This window comes from Sturnus vulgaris, chromosome 3 (genome assembly GCF_052056855.1).
Source record: "Sturnus vulgaris isolate bStuVul1 chromosome 3, bStuVul1.hap1, whole genome shotgun sequence".
NCBI classification, from domain to species: domain Eukaryota; kingdom Metazoa; phylum Chordata; class Aves; order Passeriformes; family Sturnidae; genus Sturnus; species Sturnus vulgaris.
In genome coordinates this window covers 15,092,887-15,111,218 of record NC_142245.1, presented here as the reverse complement: position 1 = coordinate 15,111,218, position 18,332 = coordinate 15,092,887, and the positions used below count along the sequence as shown (strand labels likewise).

General features: G+C 38.4%; 1 protein-coding gene across 22 annotated transcripts in view; it reads right to left on the bottom strand.

Moving 5' to 3' along the window:
- NRXN1 (neurexin 1) overlaps nt 1-18,332 on the bottom strand; it is a 671,565-nt gene that overhangs the window by 340,895 nt on the left and 312,338 nt on the right. For all 22 annotated transcript variants that reach the window (XM_088161001.1, XM_088161002.1, XM_088161013.1 and 19 more), the window contains 3 exons: nt 15,988-16,369; nt 15,274-15,464; nt 185-358 (listed from right to left, as the gene is read on the bottom strand). In XM_088161001.1, the coding sequence (XP_088017127.1) occupies nt 185-358; nt 15,274-15,464; nt 15,988-16,369 (747 nt within the window). The remainder of the gene's footprint in view (nt 1-184; nt 359-15,273; nt 15,465-15,987; nt 16,370-18,332) is intronic.

Genomic DNA, 18,332 nt, shown 5'->3' with positions numbered 1-18,332 from the left:
AAAACACAGCCTTTATGTAAGAAAAGGTCAAGCAAGATCAATTAGAAGCAGGTAAAATATAGTCTCTTGATGTATGGAATGTAAATATAAAAAAAAACCTCTGCAGGATTGGCACAGTACTTTCACTATGAGGTATATCTATATATTAAAAAAAAAGAAAAAACAAAACCAGCATATTTAATACCTTCACATCCTCTTTCTATTTGCCCATTGCAGAAGAGAGCATCTGAGATGAGATCAGGGAGCCGTCCATTCAAGTCAACTGATGCAAGGCAGCCTTGGAATCCCTCCTTTGCATGCACCAGTTTGGGCAAGGATTTAAACATTTCTTTGGCCACTCCTCCAATATATAAATCACCTGTTGAGGAGAAATAAATATTAGATACAAAAAAGAACCAGCAGAACCTTTGATACACTTGATCTTCTGGCCTTTTTGTGCTGAATGACAGATAAGTCCAAAAAATATTCCTCAAAATAAATGTAGAAGAAAACAAACTCTGATAAGGTATATGATACCAGAGCATTGGAGGACTGTATTTTTTCAAATGTAAATGTAGACTTTAAATTTGTATGGCTGATTACTTAGAAGTACTTGGGCATTATTTCCATGTGCCAGCTCATGTGTTCAGGAAACATACATCTATTTCAGAGAGAAGGATTAAATCACAGAATCCCCATCTAGAAACTCACTAGCACTAACACAATTGTTCATCTTTTTGTTCAATATAATTGTTCATACAATTGTTATACAAGTTTTTCATACAATTTGTTCATACAGTTGCTCAATATTCAGGGAAGCTGACCACAGACCATGCCAGTGAGGGACACAGCACAGTGAGATAGAAGGCAATAAGTGAAGCCCCAAGATCCGCGGGAAGTCTGTGCATCCAGAACCATCCATTCAGAAGTACACCAAGAAATAAAAGATTGAGGGACACGTGAAAGGAGAAACTTAGAGATACCAGTGTTAAACAGCAAAATGACCAACTATCCCTGGTAAAACCCATGTGGGAGCAAGGGGAGTTAGATGCCTTTTAAACAGCAATATGAACACTAAGCAAACGGAATTTTGTTGCCAAAAATTATTCTAATGACAGACATCTATAACAAACAGCTTGCTCTAGTGAACCTCAGGCAACTTACTCAGGACTGAAAACCAGTGCTTTTCTCTCTTCATGTAATTCCTAGCTCTGTGACAGACTTATTTTGAAAAGCCATAACTATAACTTTCTTCTTCAACACCAAGGGGAGGATGCTTTTTTGTTTTAAAACAATTCAGGCTCTACATTTCTTTCATGTGTTGGGTGTGTCTGGCAGACAGAAGAGTCACCTTTCAATCAACATAGCCTCAAGTGTCGGGCTGCAGGTTTAACCAGGTGCTTTCCATACCTGCTGCTCAGGACATGCTACAGAAAAGAACCTGCCTGCTGCTTGGCCAGAGAAGGGAAGCAGGCACAGCACAGTCTCTTTCCAAGCATTAAATCCTCATTAATGACAGATTTTTTTGCTGGCACAGATTTTCAGCAGTTTATCTGAATATACATTCTAATCTACATTGTGCTTTCCAGAACAACCCCCAGTCTGGCTGCTTTTGGATCCTAGGTCACAAGACCAGCTGCTCTAGTACCAGAGTGTTTCTGCATCACCTCAAATGCAAAACTGTTGATTTCCTAAGTGTTTGCTGAGCCTTGTAGACAGGTTTTACAGTGACAGAACTCAGAAAGTACAATTGCCACTACCCCATGTGGCTGGTTTTAATCTTGCTCTGATTGGTGTAAATCACAGATACACCTTTTACTGGTTCAGCTGGCATATTTCTTGAAAGGGACTGCAATTTAGTGCTGTTTGTAATGGTTTTCAGTTTACCTGCAAGGAAATAGCCTGAAACAAATAAATGTCTGTAAGACTGAGAAAAATCTTTAGTCACTACATGTCATCCCTAAAATTCAATTGCATTTGAATTAGTGAAATAGAGAGAAAATGGAACATGCTTAGGAAAACACCTATTAACATATAGAATTTATTAGCAAACCAGCCAAAAGTCTTAGCAATCTTTGTGGCATCATACACTAAGACACTTGAAGCTTTATCCGTTCTATGTAGATAATTTGGAAAATAAGATTTTGCTTTCCTCTAGAGCTCTGAGGTACAATGTAAATCTCACAAACATGATATTAAACATAATAGATTAAAATATGGTGATCCGTCTGTTCCCACAAATGTGATCTAATTCATTCACAGCAGAACGATTCCTGCATTTTTCAATCTGCTGAACTGAAAACAAAGTTAAAACACTTGTGTCATGATAAAGGTTCTTCATCTTTTTCTCAGACGGAACATCTAGAATGCAAAACCTTTCCAGGTTTCCTGAAGCTCTGTGCCTTCAGTCACTGCCAGCTCAGAATAGAGAGATAATTCATCTCAACTGATCCCAATAGACTTAAAAGGGGAAAACCATTCCAGAGAATAGTATTAAGAAATTCACTTCTATAATAAAAAAGTTAAACTTGATCTATTGCACATGACACGTGTAACCTCTTTTTAAAAACATACTGTCCAAGCAACACTTTTTATTCTGTGATTAGTTACATCTTTAAAACCACAACCTTTCAGATTGATCCCCTGCTAATTCCTGATATCCATCTCTCAAACCTATTGAGATTACTATATAGAGTCATGCACTAGCTGCCAGTTATGATGGATGGCTAGCAGAAGTCCAGGTCAGTGTGCCAACATATAAGCTGGAGCTCAGAATATTTGCTCCTGAAAATATGCACTGGAACATTGCCAATTAGCTATCATATGCAGTGAAGTCCAATATATTAAGTCTAAATAAGCTGTAGCCCTACAGTTTAGTTCAGTACCATAAGAGTGTTGATAATTAGACTGATCATTTTATACTATTAAATATACGATTTTTACAAAAACATACTCTGGGTAATATTTCAATTTTGCTGATGGTCAAAATGACATTGAGTTCTGCTTTTACAAATCAAACGTGCATGTAATTTCCACCTAATATACAAATATTTATCGTATGTATTGAGTAGCCATGCTGACTATTAGACTTCACCTTTTATAAACTATATATAAAGAATTTTTATGACTATGAGTCAATCTTCCCAGATTTAATATCAAACCTTTGAAATCATGTTTTTTTGAGTTTGTTGCTGCTGGCATGAAAAGCACTTTCTCTCAGACAGAGAATTTTGCTAAGGTATAAGCTCTGGAATTGAAAGTCAGATTTTTATTTTTGTTTTAAAGTTAATTTTTTTCACTTGGTAATTTTTCTTGTCTGCTATCACAAAATTTTTGCATTGTTAGCAGTTAATCACGTGCTACTTTCATGTTCATCTCGATGAAGAAGTAGTTTCCAATGAAACTCGATCCATTAGGCTTTCAGACAAGACAGGATTGCAGAAAATATTGCTAATTAAATTTTATCTGAATCATGCAAAGCAGAGATTCAGAAAAGATAAAAGATTGTCCCTGGTCCTACTAAAAGAGACTGGGGGACTCAACATAGTGCAATACAAATTGTCAGGTTTTCTCTTTTTCGTTTCTTATGTAAGTACAGCTTCACTACTGGAAATTTTACTCCAGAGCAAATCCCTTGTTGTGCAGCTGCCTACTGACAGGTGTGAATTACATGCAAGTTATTTAATGAAGTAAGGTACCACAGTTCATCAGATCAATAGTATATGATTATGACACTGTGTAAACTGGCTGGAGCCTAAATGCAACACTAATGCTACACTGCTACCCTCTGAAAATGTGCAACCATAGTTTCTGGAACTAAAGTTCAGCTGTTGCCTTCTTTGTACATATTCTCTTCTAAAGTTCGGTTTGTTTTTTAAATGTACTCCTGAAAAATCTCATTTTTCTCATAGTAATCCTGATTTTCTTTAATTTACAAAGGAACATAAACAACTTACATAAAATAGAGGTTAATTGTCATAGGCAAAGTTGCAGGTAGTAAAGAAATAGGTGAGGTAACAGAATGACCCAAGATTTCACTTTAGAAAAGCTTTGAATAAAGCAGCATATTTGAGAGCAGATCTCACAACTCCTTTCTTTCTTGCATTAGGAATCAGTACATAGATTTATCACCTTTTTTCTTTTTTTTTTTTCCCTTTGGAGTGGGAGGATTGTTTCCTCTTTTTGTTTTTCTGAGAAAAAAAAAAAAAAAAGGTGTGCTTCAGGCATATTCTCACTGGCACATTCACTGGCACTGGACAGAGGAATCAGCTGGAAGGCAGCACTTTCAGAATTAGACCTCATGGCAATGATGGTACTGCTCAGTTATGCCACAAGCACTGATAAAGAGAAGATTTTAGTGGGTTTAATTTGCATCTTTTACAGGTACTGCAGATCTTCAGTTATTCCAACAGGATATTTCCTATTTATACATATGAATCTCTTTTCTGACTTAGAGCTGATTTGTGCTTTAATAACAAGTACATTTAACACAGAAACAAATTGCTAGCTAATAAATTAACCCGAGTTCTCAATGTATTCATTATTGGAATCACACTTATGCAAAAGCACACAGAATACCACACAACAGTGAGTCACACACAACTGTTGGTAAAACAAATGCCAAGTCCTCCTGTAATAGCTCGTCTTTTTTTATCCCAAGCCTCTGCATTTCTTCAAAATGAGAACATTGCAAATGCTAAACCAAAGAAATGTAAAAGATTGAAGATGTTGTTCTATTTTCTGACTAACTAACAGAAGTTATTAAGAGTTATTATCTGGCACTAGTGACATTGCTGACAGGTCACTTCACAGACTTTTCTCCTTTTCTCCCTTCCTGAGAATTCTTACATGATATATGCTGGTGGGCAAAAACTATTAACTCAATTTAACAGCTACCATTGTCTTCAAACATAAGTAGAGAGGGAATTGTTTTCCTTGTGTTTATGATGGTAACAATGTAAGAACACTGCTCAGGTGTGACTGGTGCACCTGGACCACTTAACCAAACCAGCAGCAGTTTGGTACAGGGAGATTTGTGACAGAGAACAAGTAGTTAAGTCAGGCTATAGTTAGACTTTTTTACCCCCCTAAATCTGTGTACATATCTGGTGTTCATTTCTTGAACACTGTTGCAGACAAGAAATGAAAATTATTCATTCAAATATGGTTCCATGTATGACTGAAAAAAAAAAAAAAGGAGGATATACAATAGTGGAAGGAATTGTAGTTTGACTTTTTCATCATCCATAAAGACAGTATCTCTGGAATATTTTATATGCCTGGACAAAACCATCTTCAAATCCATCATTCTCTCCAAGAGCACACATTCCCCCAATCTCTTGTTGTGTTGCTTGTTTTAAAAGTACTTTCAGCTATTCTGCTAACTTCTCTTTCATTTTGGAACAAGTTGCTTTGTCATGTTTCTAATGTCACGTTGTACTAAATCACTACCATGGCTAGGAATGAGAGTGCTTCTGTGGTGTGCTGGAGTGGTGTTACTCCCCAGGAATGAGATGGATAGCCCTGGCATACCGTGGTGGATTCTGAAAACACAGCAGGCATCTCCACAATTCCTTTATACAACACATGAAAATACAAAGGAACATCTGGCTGTGGCGAAGCCAAGGTGTCAGGCACACTTTTCTCCAAATATGCTATTCCAAAGTGATCAAGCATTAAACAGCTTCTTCCCTCAGGCAGACAAAGACGAAGGAGGACTGCAAAGACTGAGAAATGCCATAGGGAAAGTCTAATCTCGAAAGAAAAAAGTGTTCACTTTATTCCAATCCCTCCTAAAACAGATGAGCTGCTGTTACCAGATCAATAGAAATCGCTTTGTAGTATTTTAATAAGTGCACTACAAAGTACATGGTAGAACCCATCCTAAGACAACCCACACAATCCCAACTCATGGTATTTTTAAGGCAACTGAATTGTGAAAACAAATTACTCTACACAAGCTGAATATGCTCTGACTAAAAGAACAGCCAGTGTCCTGGTTGCAAATCAAGGGCTGTTGTCTCAAATGAAAATGTCAGGTAGGCATTTGGATGTCTTCGACATTCACTGAAATATGGGAGCCTACTTGGCCTTGATGACCTTCATGACCTTCTCACCTCCCCAGTGTACAAAATCACCCACTTTTTGCACATTTGCTTTGTGCAATAGGCAGAGCACAGTGCAGACTTGCCTTTCAAATTTCAGCACACACTTTAGAAAAGGAACTGGGCCTGAATAGTGGATGAATGGCCATTCTAGAGTCTCTCCTCACCTTCATCAATCCTGAGTAAACATTTGCTCTTTGTTTCATATCAAAATAATGCTTGGTCCTTAAAAAGACATTGATGAGACATAACTGCTCTTTTTTTTTCATAAACCATGAAGCCTGCTGTGATCATAGCCCAGTAATAAACTGAAGAACAGTTGACAAAGGCTTAAATGCTGCATTCACAGAGCTTCTGCAGCACATACGCTCCAGCATATGGCTTTTCAAACCCCTTTTGCAGCAGAGAATATGCACTTTGCTGTGCATTCACAGGCCTGCTTGGTGCTAGAGCAAAGCATGACTGAAATTTGTCTACCACTTGCAAGGAAGGGCACTTGAAGGAAGACATGAAAATGTAAGTTTAGTGTTTTATGTCCATTTACTCACTCCAATGAGTCCATTCTGTAGCTGCAGTATTGATTTGTAGTTGATGCCTTTTGGTTTTGATGTGATTTTTAAAAATTATTTTTAAGAAAAATAGTATTTTCAAATATTTTTCCTATTGGAGTGATGAATTCCATCACTTTTAGACCCTCTCTCACCTAAGGAGGGAAAGGGTGGCTAGTTTACTTGTCCAAGCTCTGCTGAGTTATCTGTTGTTTCAAATACTTCAGGCAAGAAAGAGGCTGTTCTAAGATGTGACAGGTGGTGGCTTTCATCTTTCACATTCCCTATACTGATAACCAGGCAAGACAAAACATTTACAGGCAAAAAAGAAAAAAAAAATTTTCTAGGTTAGCAAGTCACTCTTTTGGGAAGGAATATAGAAACTGATCTTTTCACCCCAATTCTACACTGCTTTCAGTATCTTGCCTGAATATCCCATTAAATGTATTAGGGGGAAAAAAAATCACCAGCACTGAAATGCTGACACTGTGGGCTTTCTTCAGGCACCCTTATTGGCACATAGTACATATTGTAGTTATTTGTCAAGAGAATTGAACTTTGAAAATATTTCTTCCCTTGAGTGATACTTGACTGGTTTTTTTACAATTTCATTGTAGCACTGCCCCGTAGTCCACACTGACAGAAAAAAAAAAAAAAAAAGGCAAGGAGAATTAAGACATACCAGAAAGAATTTACAGTTGATGGGTCAACCAGGAACAGCATCTTACAGTTTTTACTTGCCAGTAATTTCCATGGCAGTCCACAGCGGGGATACAGGTGCTGCTCCACCTCCAATCTCCTGATTCCATCACACTACATAACTACACTGAAGACTTTCCACAGTTCCACAAATATTTTTCTGCCAAGAAACTTTTCCTTATGCTCTGCCAGATGTGCTGTCCACTTCCGCATGCACCTCTTGGTGCTCAGATTTCATTCTTATTACAATTTTTGACTCAGTTTAGTGCTCCTCAAGGATTACACAAATGAGCCCATGTTCCACACACATGTAAAGCTGTGCCATAGGAAGTGCTGGTGTGTGAGAAACAGCAACAACACAACAACGTCCTCAGGAGGTAAGTATTGAACAGACAAAAGGAGATATTCAAAAAGTAAGTGCTCACATCTGAAGATTTCTCCAGGTTAAAATCCACCATTTCCCCAACAATTCTGTTCTCAAAAACCAATCTTTTCCTCACAAGAAACAGTTACACAAAAACGTTTAACATTTTCCTAACAATAAAAATCCTCAGATTCCCAGCCGCTCTATTTCTCTCTGCTTGTTTTTACCCCCACTGAAGACTAGATGGAGAGCACTGGCATTGAAAAAGATTAAACAGATGTAAAACCAAAGCAGTCTGCTTGTGCAATGGACTGTGAGGAAAGTTGGTGATGCATGTTAAATGGTAAATAATAAAATCTAATTGCCATATAAATGTGCGTGGCAATCCATCTCCCACATAATCAATGCTAGGCCAATTACTCTGTGTGAGGGGGATGGCTGTGGTGGAGAGGTGAGGCATTCAAGCACATCAAATGTCCTTCACTTCTTTCCTGTTCTGACCACTTCTGGAGATCGCATACATCTCAAAAATAGACAAAGTCTAACGAAGCTGGCATCTGCATGGCGTAGTATATTCAGATCTCCCTTCCTCCTGTTATAATTTTTTCACTCTCTGCTTTTTCGGCCAACACATGCTCTTAGCAGAGCTTGCTTTTAAAATAGTGAGGAATTCCTCTTTCCAACCTGCTAGACCTCAGAGATCATCTGCAAAACTCTTCCTTTGGCTAGCGCTCCACATAAAGCTACCAAACAGCTGAGATGCTAAATGTTCTCATTTTGAACGCAGGCTTGCAGAGACTAATTTTTATATTATACTATTTTTGATCAAGACAATCACGTTCAGACTCTGAGGATATTCCATGAAGCTGCCCTTTTGCAAAAAGGACCGCTCAGTTAAAATACCAAGGTTAATGAGGGTTCACAGCAGCACATTTTAAAGCAAATTTAGGACCTGTTTCTTCACTTTGTGTATCTGCGGGAGGGTTAGCATGCAGTGGATGCATATTTATACTAAACATACAGAGGTTTTGATAAGTTTTAGGAGCACCTATGTTTCCTGTATTATTCTTAACATAAATTTTACTTGGTGTTCCAGAAAGGCTTGAATGATTTTCCACAATTACCAGCAGTAATAACCTGCATGTCAAACAGCTGTAGGAATGAAGGCAAATCTATCCAGTCATATATGCATGAAAGACTGAGAAGAACAGGGGAGAAGAGGCAGAAAACAAAAACCCTTCTCATCATCTACTGATTTGACAGACTCTTGTATTGTTATTGCCTTCACAGTGCAAGCCCTAGAATATCTTTATTTAATCTAGAACTACTGAAATAGATTTTCAATTTTTATCTTATCTTATAATTTTGGCAATTTGGATACAATTTCTCAAGGCTTAGTACTATCAAAATTATTTTCACAGCCTGGTAGACATCATTGCTGTTTAGAAGCAGCATGTGAAAAGTAGTAAAAAAATTCCTATTAGAGCAGGTTGTCCAATGACCTATAGTTATCTACTCCTAAAACTTTGTTACATAGGAAGCTCCAAAGAAGAGTTCTCAGTTTTAAGTCCCTCGTTTTTTCTCTGTATAGAGTCTGCTTTCCTACACTGTCAGGAAGACAACAGCTGCATTTGCCTTTGTCTACTCCAATAGGTCACACTGGGAAGATCTATTTGCTGTTGACAGTATTTGGAACTCTGTATTTGGAACAGAACATTCTTTCTGCATGAAGAATTCACAGCCCACTGGCAAGGTCACTACATTTAGCTCATGCATGATTATTTGAGAAATTTAAACATTAATACTTGCTCATTTGTACAATGTTTCTGTGGTTTTTAAAGCTTTGTTTCTCTAGTAATAAAAATATAAAGGATCACTGCTATTGATGGAGACCTTGCAATGTAGAGAAAAATCATTTAATGAGGCAAAAATAATAACTGCCTCCATATAAAACAACAGAGAGAAATATTACATGAAATTTAAACAATTTCAATTTCCACTGCTGAAACAGGAATTCCTTGTTATGATCAAGACTAATTTAGCTCAGCATGAATAACCTACTTTGACAGGCAAATGAAATACCAATAGATTAAGGGACTATTACAAATCATCAATGAATATGCCAGGCTAGTAAATCTACTGATAATTTAGTTAATTGCATTCAAAGTTTACAAGGATGAATTAATTGCCAAGCAAATCTTTATGCACATTATTTGATGCATTCGTAAAACCACTGAGGTGATACCAAAAAATTAATATAACTACTTTTCTTTCAGGTACTTCAGTTTTCACAGTATTGGACAAAACAGCAAATGAAAAAGCAAACATAGATAGAAACAGCAGCCCTATCTCAAAAGCATAAAGGAAGCCGGGGGCCAGTGAAGAGATACAGAAATAAAAGTAAAACAGACAACAAGAGATCTAGACAGGTTATTTTAATCCAAGTAGGCTGACTCTGATGTGTGCTCTAATATGAATAGCATTTTTTGAGGATGCAGTGATATAACAGCACGGGAATAACATATGACTTACAATGGGCTCTAAAACTGACATTTGGGAAGGCCACATGAAAGATGATGACAGTGAGACAAGCTGAAATTATGAATGTCAGTTCAAAAAAGCAGGTCTTGACATATGAAATGATGCACAGGCAGCAAAAGTTAACCCATAAATGTTGAGCTGTGCAGGACTTTTTTCCAGAATGGTGACTTCTTTCTAAAAAATATATAGTTAGCCCAATATCAAGATTAGGATAACTGCAGATCATCTTAGGGGATGCAGCATATCTGTAAATACATTCTGTGATCTGGAAAGTTTAAAATTGGATTGGATACTGAAGTACTGAAACTACTAACTCATATAAAAGTTTTAAACTACTTATTATTCAGTCTAAAATAACTGCAGCAGTCTTTACCTTTTCTTTTGGTAAGAGTACAATATCTCAGCTTCTCATTTCCATTTATAAACAATTAAAATGCTAAAATATTTTAATTTTCTGATGGGTTTTCCAAGAGAATTCTGATTGGATTATTGCAGGGCTTTTTATGACTGCTGTTTAAAAAAGCATGTGAAAGCTTTGGGGATTAAAATACTGCCTTATATGTGTAGGAGAGAAGAAGCAAGAGGAAGATTAAACCCTAGTAGGTAAGTGGATATAAAGTGTGCTTGAGGATGTCCTCCTCGGAAGCAGATCATGCATCTTCAAGTACTTATAAAATAAAATAATTTCTGACAGAACTACGGTTTCCCATACCACACGGAACAAAAAATGTGGAGAAGGAAGAGACATTATAAACATTGTAAAAGTCTGAGAAAGGGAGGCAACATTTCTTTTGCAACAGAGAGGAACAAGGAACAAAATGGTTTGTGTTGGAAGGGACCTTAAAGATCATTCAGTTCCAATTCTTTTGCCATGGCCAGCAAAACCTTTCACTGGATGAGGCTGCTCACAGCTCCCTCCAATGTGGCCTTAAACACTTCTGGGGATGGAGCATCCACAACTGCTCTGGGCAACCTGTGACAGTGCCTCAATACCCTCACAGTGAAGAATTTCTTCCTAATATCTAACCTAAATCTACACTTTCAGTTTGAAGCCATTCCCCCTTATCCTGTCACTACAGGCCTTTGTAAAAAAGTCTCTCTCCAGCTTTCTTCCAGGCTTCCTTCAGGGACTGGAAGCCAAAATTAGGTCAGCCCAAAGCCTTCTCCTTTCCAGACTGAACAATCCAGCCCTCTCAGCCTTTCCTCATAGCAGAGGTGTTCCATCCCTTGGATCATCTTGGTGACTTCCTCTGGGCTGGCTCCAACAGGTCCTTGTCCCCCATGTGCTGGGAGCCCGGAGCTGGATGTAATATTCCAGGTGGGGTCTCAGCAGGACAGATCAGAGGGGCAGAATCCCCTCGCTCCCCTGCTGCCCTCGGTGCTCCTGATGCAGCCCAGGACACAGTGTGGCTCTGGGCTGCCAGCACACATGGCCAGGTCATGCCCAGCCTCTCAGCCACCAGCACCCCCAGGCCCTTCTGGGCAGGGCTGCTCTCGGTCTGTTCATCCCCCAGCCTGTGCTGACACAGGGGGTTGCCCCATCTCAGGTGCAGCACCTGCCCTTGGTCTTATTAAACCCCATGAGAGCACAGTGAACTCCTTCTCTGTCTGGTCCAGGTCCCTCTGGATGGCATCCTGTCCTGAGGTGTGTCAACCACACCACTCAGCCCCCTGTCATCAGCAAATATGCTGAGGGTGCACTCAATCCCTCTGTCTATGTCATTAACAAAGGCATTTAATAACACTGGTGCCAACAAAGGACCCCTGGGAGACACCACTTGTCAGTGATGTCCATCAAGACTTTGAGTTGTTGATCACTGATGGATACAACTGTTCAATCACTTTCTTATCCATCTAAAAATCCACTCATTAAATCCACCACTCTCCAGTTTGGGGAAAAGGATGTTGTGGGTGACCATGTCAAAGGCTTTACAGAAGTACAGATAAATTACATCTGTAATCTTTCCCTTGTCCACCAATGTAGTCACTCCATCAAAGAAGTCAAATTCCATTTTATCTTGTTTTTCTGTGCCCTTTGGGGCTACTCAGACCCCTCAGAACGTCAGAGCACAGCATCAAGTACAACAAACAAGAATTCCCCTCAACCCAATTCTTTCAGGCCTTGGATTGCAGCCACGCCAACCATCTGAGCTATCCTGAGAGCAGGACAGGGAATCTGCTCATGAAATATATGAAAGAAAATTTGCTGTGTAACTGTTGGCAGGCTTGAGCTGCAGTGCTTTTGCTGTTCAGACTCATTTATCTTTACAGGTTATCTGCTAGAACTGCACCTCAGTACACTCTGCTAATTTTCCCTGTGAGGAAAAATAACACAGTTCTTGGAATCCAAACACAGAATTATTTTCACTCATTTATTTGTCTCCAATTTATAATTTACCCATCTAATTACAGCAATAATTAGGCTGCAGGATGTAATATATATGTTTCCACAGGTAGCTGCTGAAATTGTACCAGAGGTTATGCAGGGAACTGATGTGTGTGATAATTAACGTTTTGTTTTATATAGCCAAATCCTACACACAAAAGGAAATATATATTGCAAAATTCTCTCCCATAATTTTATGGCAGCTGTCTGCTCTCCCAGACAACTTCCATACTGTGCAGGCTTGACAACACAATCTGTGTCTTATCTTTGCACTGAATTCACTGTGTATTTGCAAAAAAGAACATATAGTGCATTTTTTTCTAAGATCAGCTTGGATTTCAAAATCAGAAATCTGGTAACTCTCCAATTACTCAGAATGGCTGCAGGTTTCATATTATCTGCACACATTTCTATTTTACCTAATGATGACTCTGGTTAAGCAGAACTATTGATACCAGTAGCAGGAAGTGTGATTTTGCATTTGCTTTGTTGCTAAGAATAAGATAGTATGGGACAATGAATTAACTGTAACTATATCAGGAAAATATAGAGTGTTCGTGAACAGAAACAGAAATATGACAGAAGCATGTCATTATAAGAAACACAGATGTAAAGCAGAAAAGAAGCAGTAGATAATTTCTACTAAATACTAAGGAAGGAAAAACAGTAATGAAAGGCAATTTTTTCTCCCTTTTAGCCTGCTGGCTAAAAAGTAGCAGCTTGAACCCCCTCCAAAATCCAGCCAAAATTATCATGATATACACTGTGCCATATTTAAGGGAAGCTGAGCAAAATGTAATATAATATTCAAAATAATAAAAGAAAATGAGGCATACTATTATGAGAAGACAGAGGTTGAGGGCCTGTGTATGCTACACCATTTTTAGAGAGGTGCTTGGTATGCATTCCTGCACTGAACATTTCAGCCTTCTTATTCTTTCACTATCCACATTACCTGGTGAATTACAGAAAATCATCTATCACAATTCACCTTACTCGTTACAAATCTGAGTATGTTTATTTTACATGCTCCTCATTTCCTTTTTTTTTTTTTTTTTTTTTTTTTTTTTCCCCAAAGGAATTCAAGGTTAGAAAACGCGGCAGCTATGGATAGTTTTACTTCAAAAGCGTGAGGCGAAAGCAGCATTTCCAAGGCGCGGCTCACGGAGGGATGCTGGGTTTGGCAGGCTGTCCCCTTGCCCGGGCTGTTGGGCGGGATCACAGCGCTCTCTAGTGCCTTCAGCGAGCACACGGAGAGAACCTGATCCCCTCTCCCTAAATAAGGCCACACACCGAAGTCCCACCACAACCAGTTTGAAAAATATGCCGAATAAAATGGCTGTGTTAATGATCGGCTCGCAACAGAATTTTTTTTTCCTACCGATGACTGATTTAGCTATAGGAAAAGAGCCACATATATTAAAGACGTACACATATGCATAAGTAGTACTTGCCATCTTAAAAATGTCAAGGAACAAGCTGGATGCTTTTTATACAGCATCAAAAACAATGTTGAAATATTACACCGTTTCAATAAAAAATAGATAATGTTTAAAAGAATGCAAACCCAAGAAATAACATGGCACGAATTTCAAATGCTGCTTTAGGAATAGAGTGTGAGCCATCCACAAAGCTTTATCAGAAATGCTAGGTTTTTAAAGAAAAGAATCTCTTATTGAAGATTATGACATATCAGGATACTGTTTTCATAGTCTTTCTTACAATCTTAATAGCACTTCCAAGTGAGGAAAACATGTAAAATATCACAAAATCCAGCATAATTACCAAGGTCAGCTCATTATCTGTGACTCAGAGGCAGTTAAAAGAAAATCCAGCAAGGAATAAGCTCTTGATGGAATATTAATATCTACTTTGAACATTCTGGCTTTTGAAATATCACGTTTCTTTGGCTGTTATGAAATTTCAGTTTTCCTGCCAAGAGCCTTTTTAAAGAATGGTAAAATACACAATACCTTTCTACATGACCAGAACATACATTCATTTGTCTGCTTAGGTAGTCATTATTTTAAAAGTACACCTATACATCCTTTCAAAAAGATATTTTCCTCAGATGCAGATTAGTTTTTCAGAAACACATCCATAAAACTCATTACTATCACTTATTTTAAAATATACATATATTTGTAAAAACTGGAATTTAGCTGGATTTGTAACATGAAGGTTTAGTGCTGTAAAACAAAGTTTACCCCACCTACTATTGAAATTATGATATATTACATATTTAGATGAGTATTTTATGCTACTTATATAACCTATGTTAATGCAAAAGTTAAACTTTTTACAAAAGGCATTGTAGGCCTCCTTTAGTCCCTCAACTATATTTTGGTTTATATGGGCCACTTTGTGTTATTATAATTTCCAACTGTTTTTCTTTTTTTTTTTTGTTTTTTTCTTTTTAATTCCCATGGGATCTTCACATGTTTAAAGTTGTACCTATCTGTGCAGTAGTACTACTAAACTGGGATTGTCCAGTTAAGGTGATGTAATCTCCTGTGATCATATTGATTATTACAAAATAAAAGGTTTCATACAATATTACAAAATTATATCGTACTTTACATCCATAATTTATTCTGTCTATTATTCTGTAATGGTTCTCACTGGAGATAATATAACAATAACCGTACTTACTTTTGAGATCCAAATTTCTGGCTCCTGCTGTGCTCTGTGTTGTAATTTTAGTGTCAATCTTTACAGTGTGTAAGTTGTTGGTATCCCTTGATATCATGACATTATGCCACTGGTTGTCATTCAGAGGTTTATTGGAACTTCCCTTGATGAGGTTGGCACCATTTCCCAAGTCAAACACATAGTGTAAATACCTGGGAAAAAAGAAAAAATTGGAAAAGTTTCCTTTTTCTTTACATAGCAAGGGGGCAATAATTAACATGTCTAATATATTCTATTTGCTTGTAGTCCTCAGCAGAGCTGGCAAAACCAGAAGACAACAATGAATGCCAGATGGGGAAGCAACTGTCATCCCGAGAAATTGCCACTCGTTTGGATGAGTTGAGGAGCAGTCCCAAGTTTCTGGAAAGCAACGAGCACTCCATGTATCAAGACATGCATACATACGTAGAGAGAGAACAAGAGGGAGGCTATAAACTAGCACTTCTTTGTGGTAAACACGAGAGAAGTTACACCTATTATTTACTTTCATACATTTCAGGCATCTAGCTTCATCTGAAAGAAAGAGTCACAATAAAGCACATGAAGTTCAACATGAAGAAACATTTATCGATCACATCTATCCAGTTAAAAAAGAGATCTGCATCCTAAACTTTCCCATGTATTCCTCCTGCACACACATGGACTGGTTTTGTCGTTATGCTAATCCATACATACCCTTTTACTAATTCAACCACAATGAAATCATTTCCATCGCCACTGTTAAAAAGTATCAATCCATCCAGGGAGGTGGTTTTGAACTGGAAAAAAAGGTGCATAGATGTGTACGCCTGTAGCGTGGCCAGTGCAACATAACTTGCTTTTGTTTTAAAGGTTACAGGGTCTGCTATGATGTTCCTGAACCCGAATCTTGCATTTAGCTCACAATAATCGATGTCTCCATTTTTACATAAGTCAATGTATGCCATGCCATTAAATGTGAGACTCTGTAGATGCCCAATAAAATTAGAAGGCACAGAAGACAGGTAGCGCCGTTCTGTTATTATTCCTGTTTCTATGTTGTGGAATTCCAGTCGTGTGTGATCGCCAGCCATTTGACCTTTAAACAGCAACAAGAAAACATGTGTTAGTGTCTGAAATGGGAGGTCAGAGAGTACATCATGTGATTAAGCATCTGCATCATTTTCACACTTTTCAGAATGTGCAAGGCCAATTATTGGCTCCAAAGGGAATTCTTCCAAATTCATCCTAATTACTGGTAAATGCAGGAGCCTTTCCAAAGCATTCAGTACATTTGGATGAGGCTAACAACAAGATTTCTAAACTGAAACAGTTTACCAGAGTACATTAAACTGCTAACAAAATCCCTCACCTTAGTTACACTTAACCAGATGCGGGGTTTTACCACAAGCAAGTGCAATTACCTAACATGAGGATCACGAAGGCCAATCTCAGAGCTAAACCAACAATATCATGAAAGAGAAACAGAACAGCTTGAGTGATTTTATTCCGTGTGCTTTGCTTCAATGTGCACGATTCGAGTAGTGGTAAGAAGGATTCCTGTTTCAGCTGTCTTAGGTACATTAATGCCAGCCCTGCTGCAAAGCCCTGTGTGACAAGGGTGGAATGCTGCTTGAAAGCAGCTGGCTTTGTACCATGGAGATAAACCATGGGAGAAGGGGCAGAGCCCAAGAGATGGGCTGGACAGAAAGCCCTCAGGAAGTGTGCATGCCAGCGTTCTGTAATCTTGGAAACAAGAAGGGACTTGCTTATGTCAGAAAGGTGGCGAAAAAGCAAGCCCCACAACTGCCTTTGAGTTCTCTCTGTCATCAAGGACCACTGCAGAGCAAGAAGTCTGAAATCTGCTGATGTAAAGCTAATTTGGAGGAAAGGATCAGCACTCCCAGACTACACTGCATACAGGTCAGGTAAGTTTCTAAGCTAGTTATTAAATACCTTACCCAGCACATCAAAATGATGTTCAGTGAAGAGTTCCTTTTTCTGACAGAATGTCCATTTTTTTCCATGCTTATTTTAAAGAAGTAGGCCAGTATTTTCACAGGGCTGATTCATGGTCACATTGTGTGGAAAAATAGCTCCTTATTACTAATGAATTTCACCACTTAATATACCTTTTGCAAACCATGGCCTAGATTCCCCAATTCCTTAGCTGTTTCATGTCTGTCATGGAGTACAGAGAAGGTGAAGAGCAGACCTAGCCAGGCTGGACTAAATACTGGCATAAAACTGCTCTAATACAGGTTCCCATAGCAGCAAAGCTGTTGACAAGCCAAGTTCCCTCTGTCCATCCCCAAACATAAAATTCCAAGAGAGAGTGTGAGCACTGCTCCAGGCTGGACTTGTCAGAAGTGGTGCACAGATCCTGGAGGAGGCTGACACAGCTGTACCTTTGTAGGTGTCACAAGCAAGTGTCTTTGGATGTGTGTGACAGGAAAAAGACAAGGGAAAGAGAAATGTCACTATCTGGGATTTGCCCAGGGAGATGAATTCACAAGAAGGTTAATTCGCAGTGCTGAGAAACAAGTACAGACATCAGTGAAGGTACAGGGAAAATAGCTCTGTAAGTTTTAATACCATTCAGGCATAAAAATTGCTCTAATAAATTATGATAAATATTTACAAATAGCTTACTTAGCTTTGGGATGAGTTCTGTAGGAGAACTTGTCATTGAACATCATCACCACCACCACCACCTGTGATCTGCACTCATTGGGCTGAGCACTGCAAGAGGCACCTTAAACCCCAGGGACAGTCTTCCTGATGTTCTTGTTTCTAAACATCAATTCTGAAGATACCACTTTCCCTGAATGTATTAAGCAAAAGTGGGTTCTTCCATGCAGTAATGAGTCAGAGAGCTATCTTGAAAAATGCCAAATGTGTAATTTTTGCTGGGACAAGAGCTGTATATTAGATCACAGACAAAGAGCTGAGAATCAGTTTTCAGAGAGTAACATTATATGTTTCAGCCTTGTATCTCTTCAGATGGCATTCCAATAATGTCATGGCAAAAATCCACCAAACTTTGGCCTGTAGCACAATAG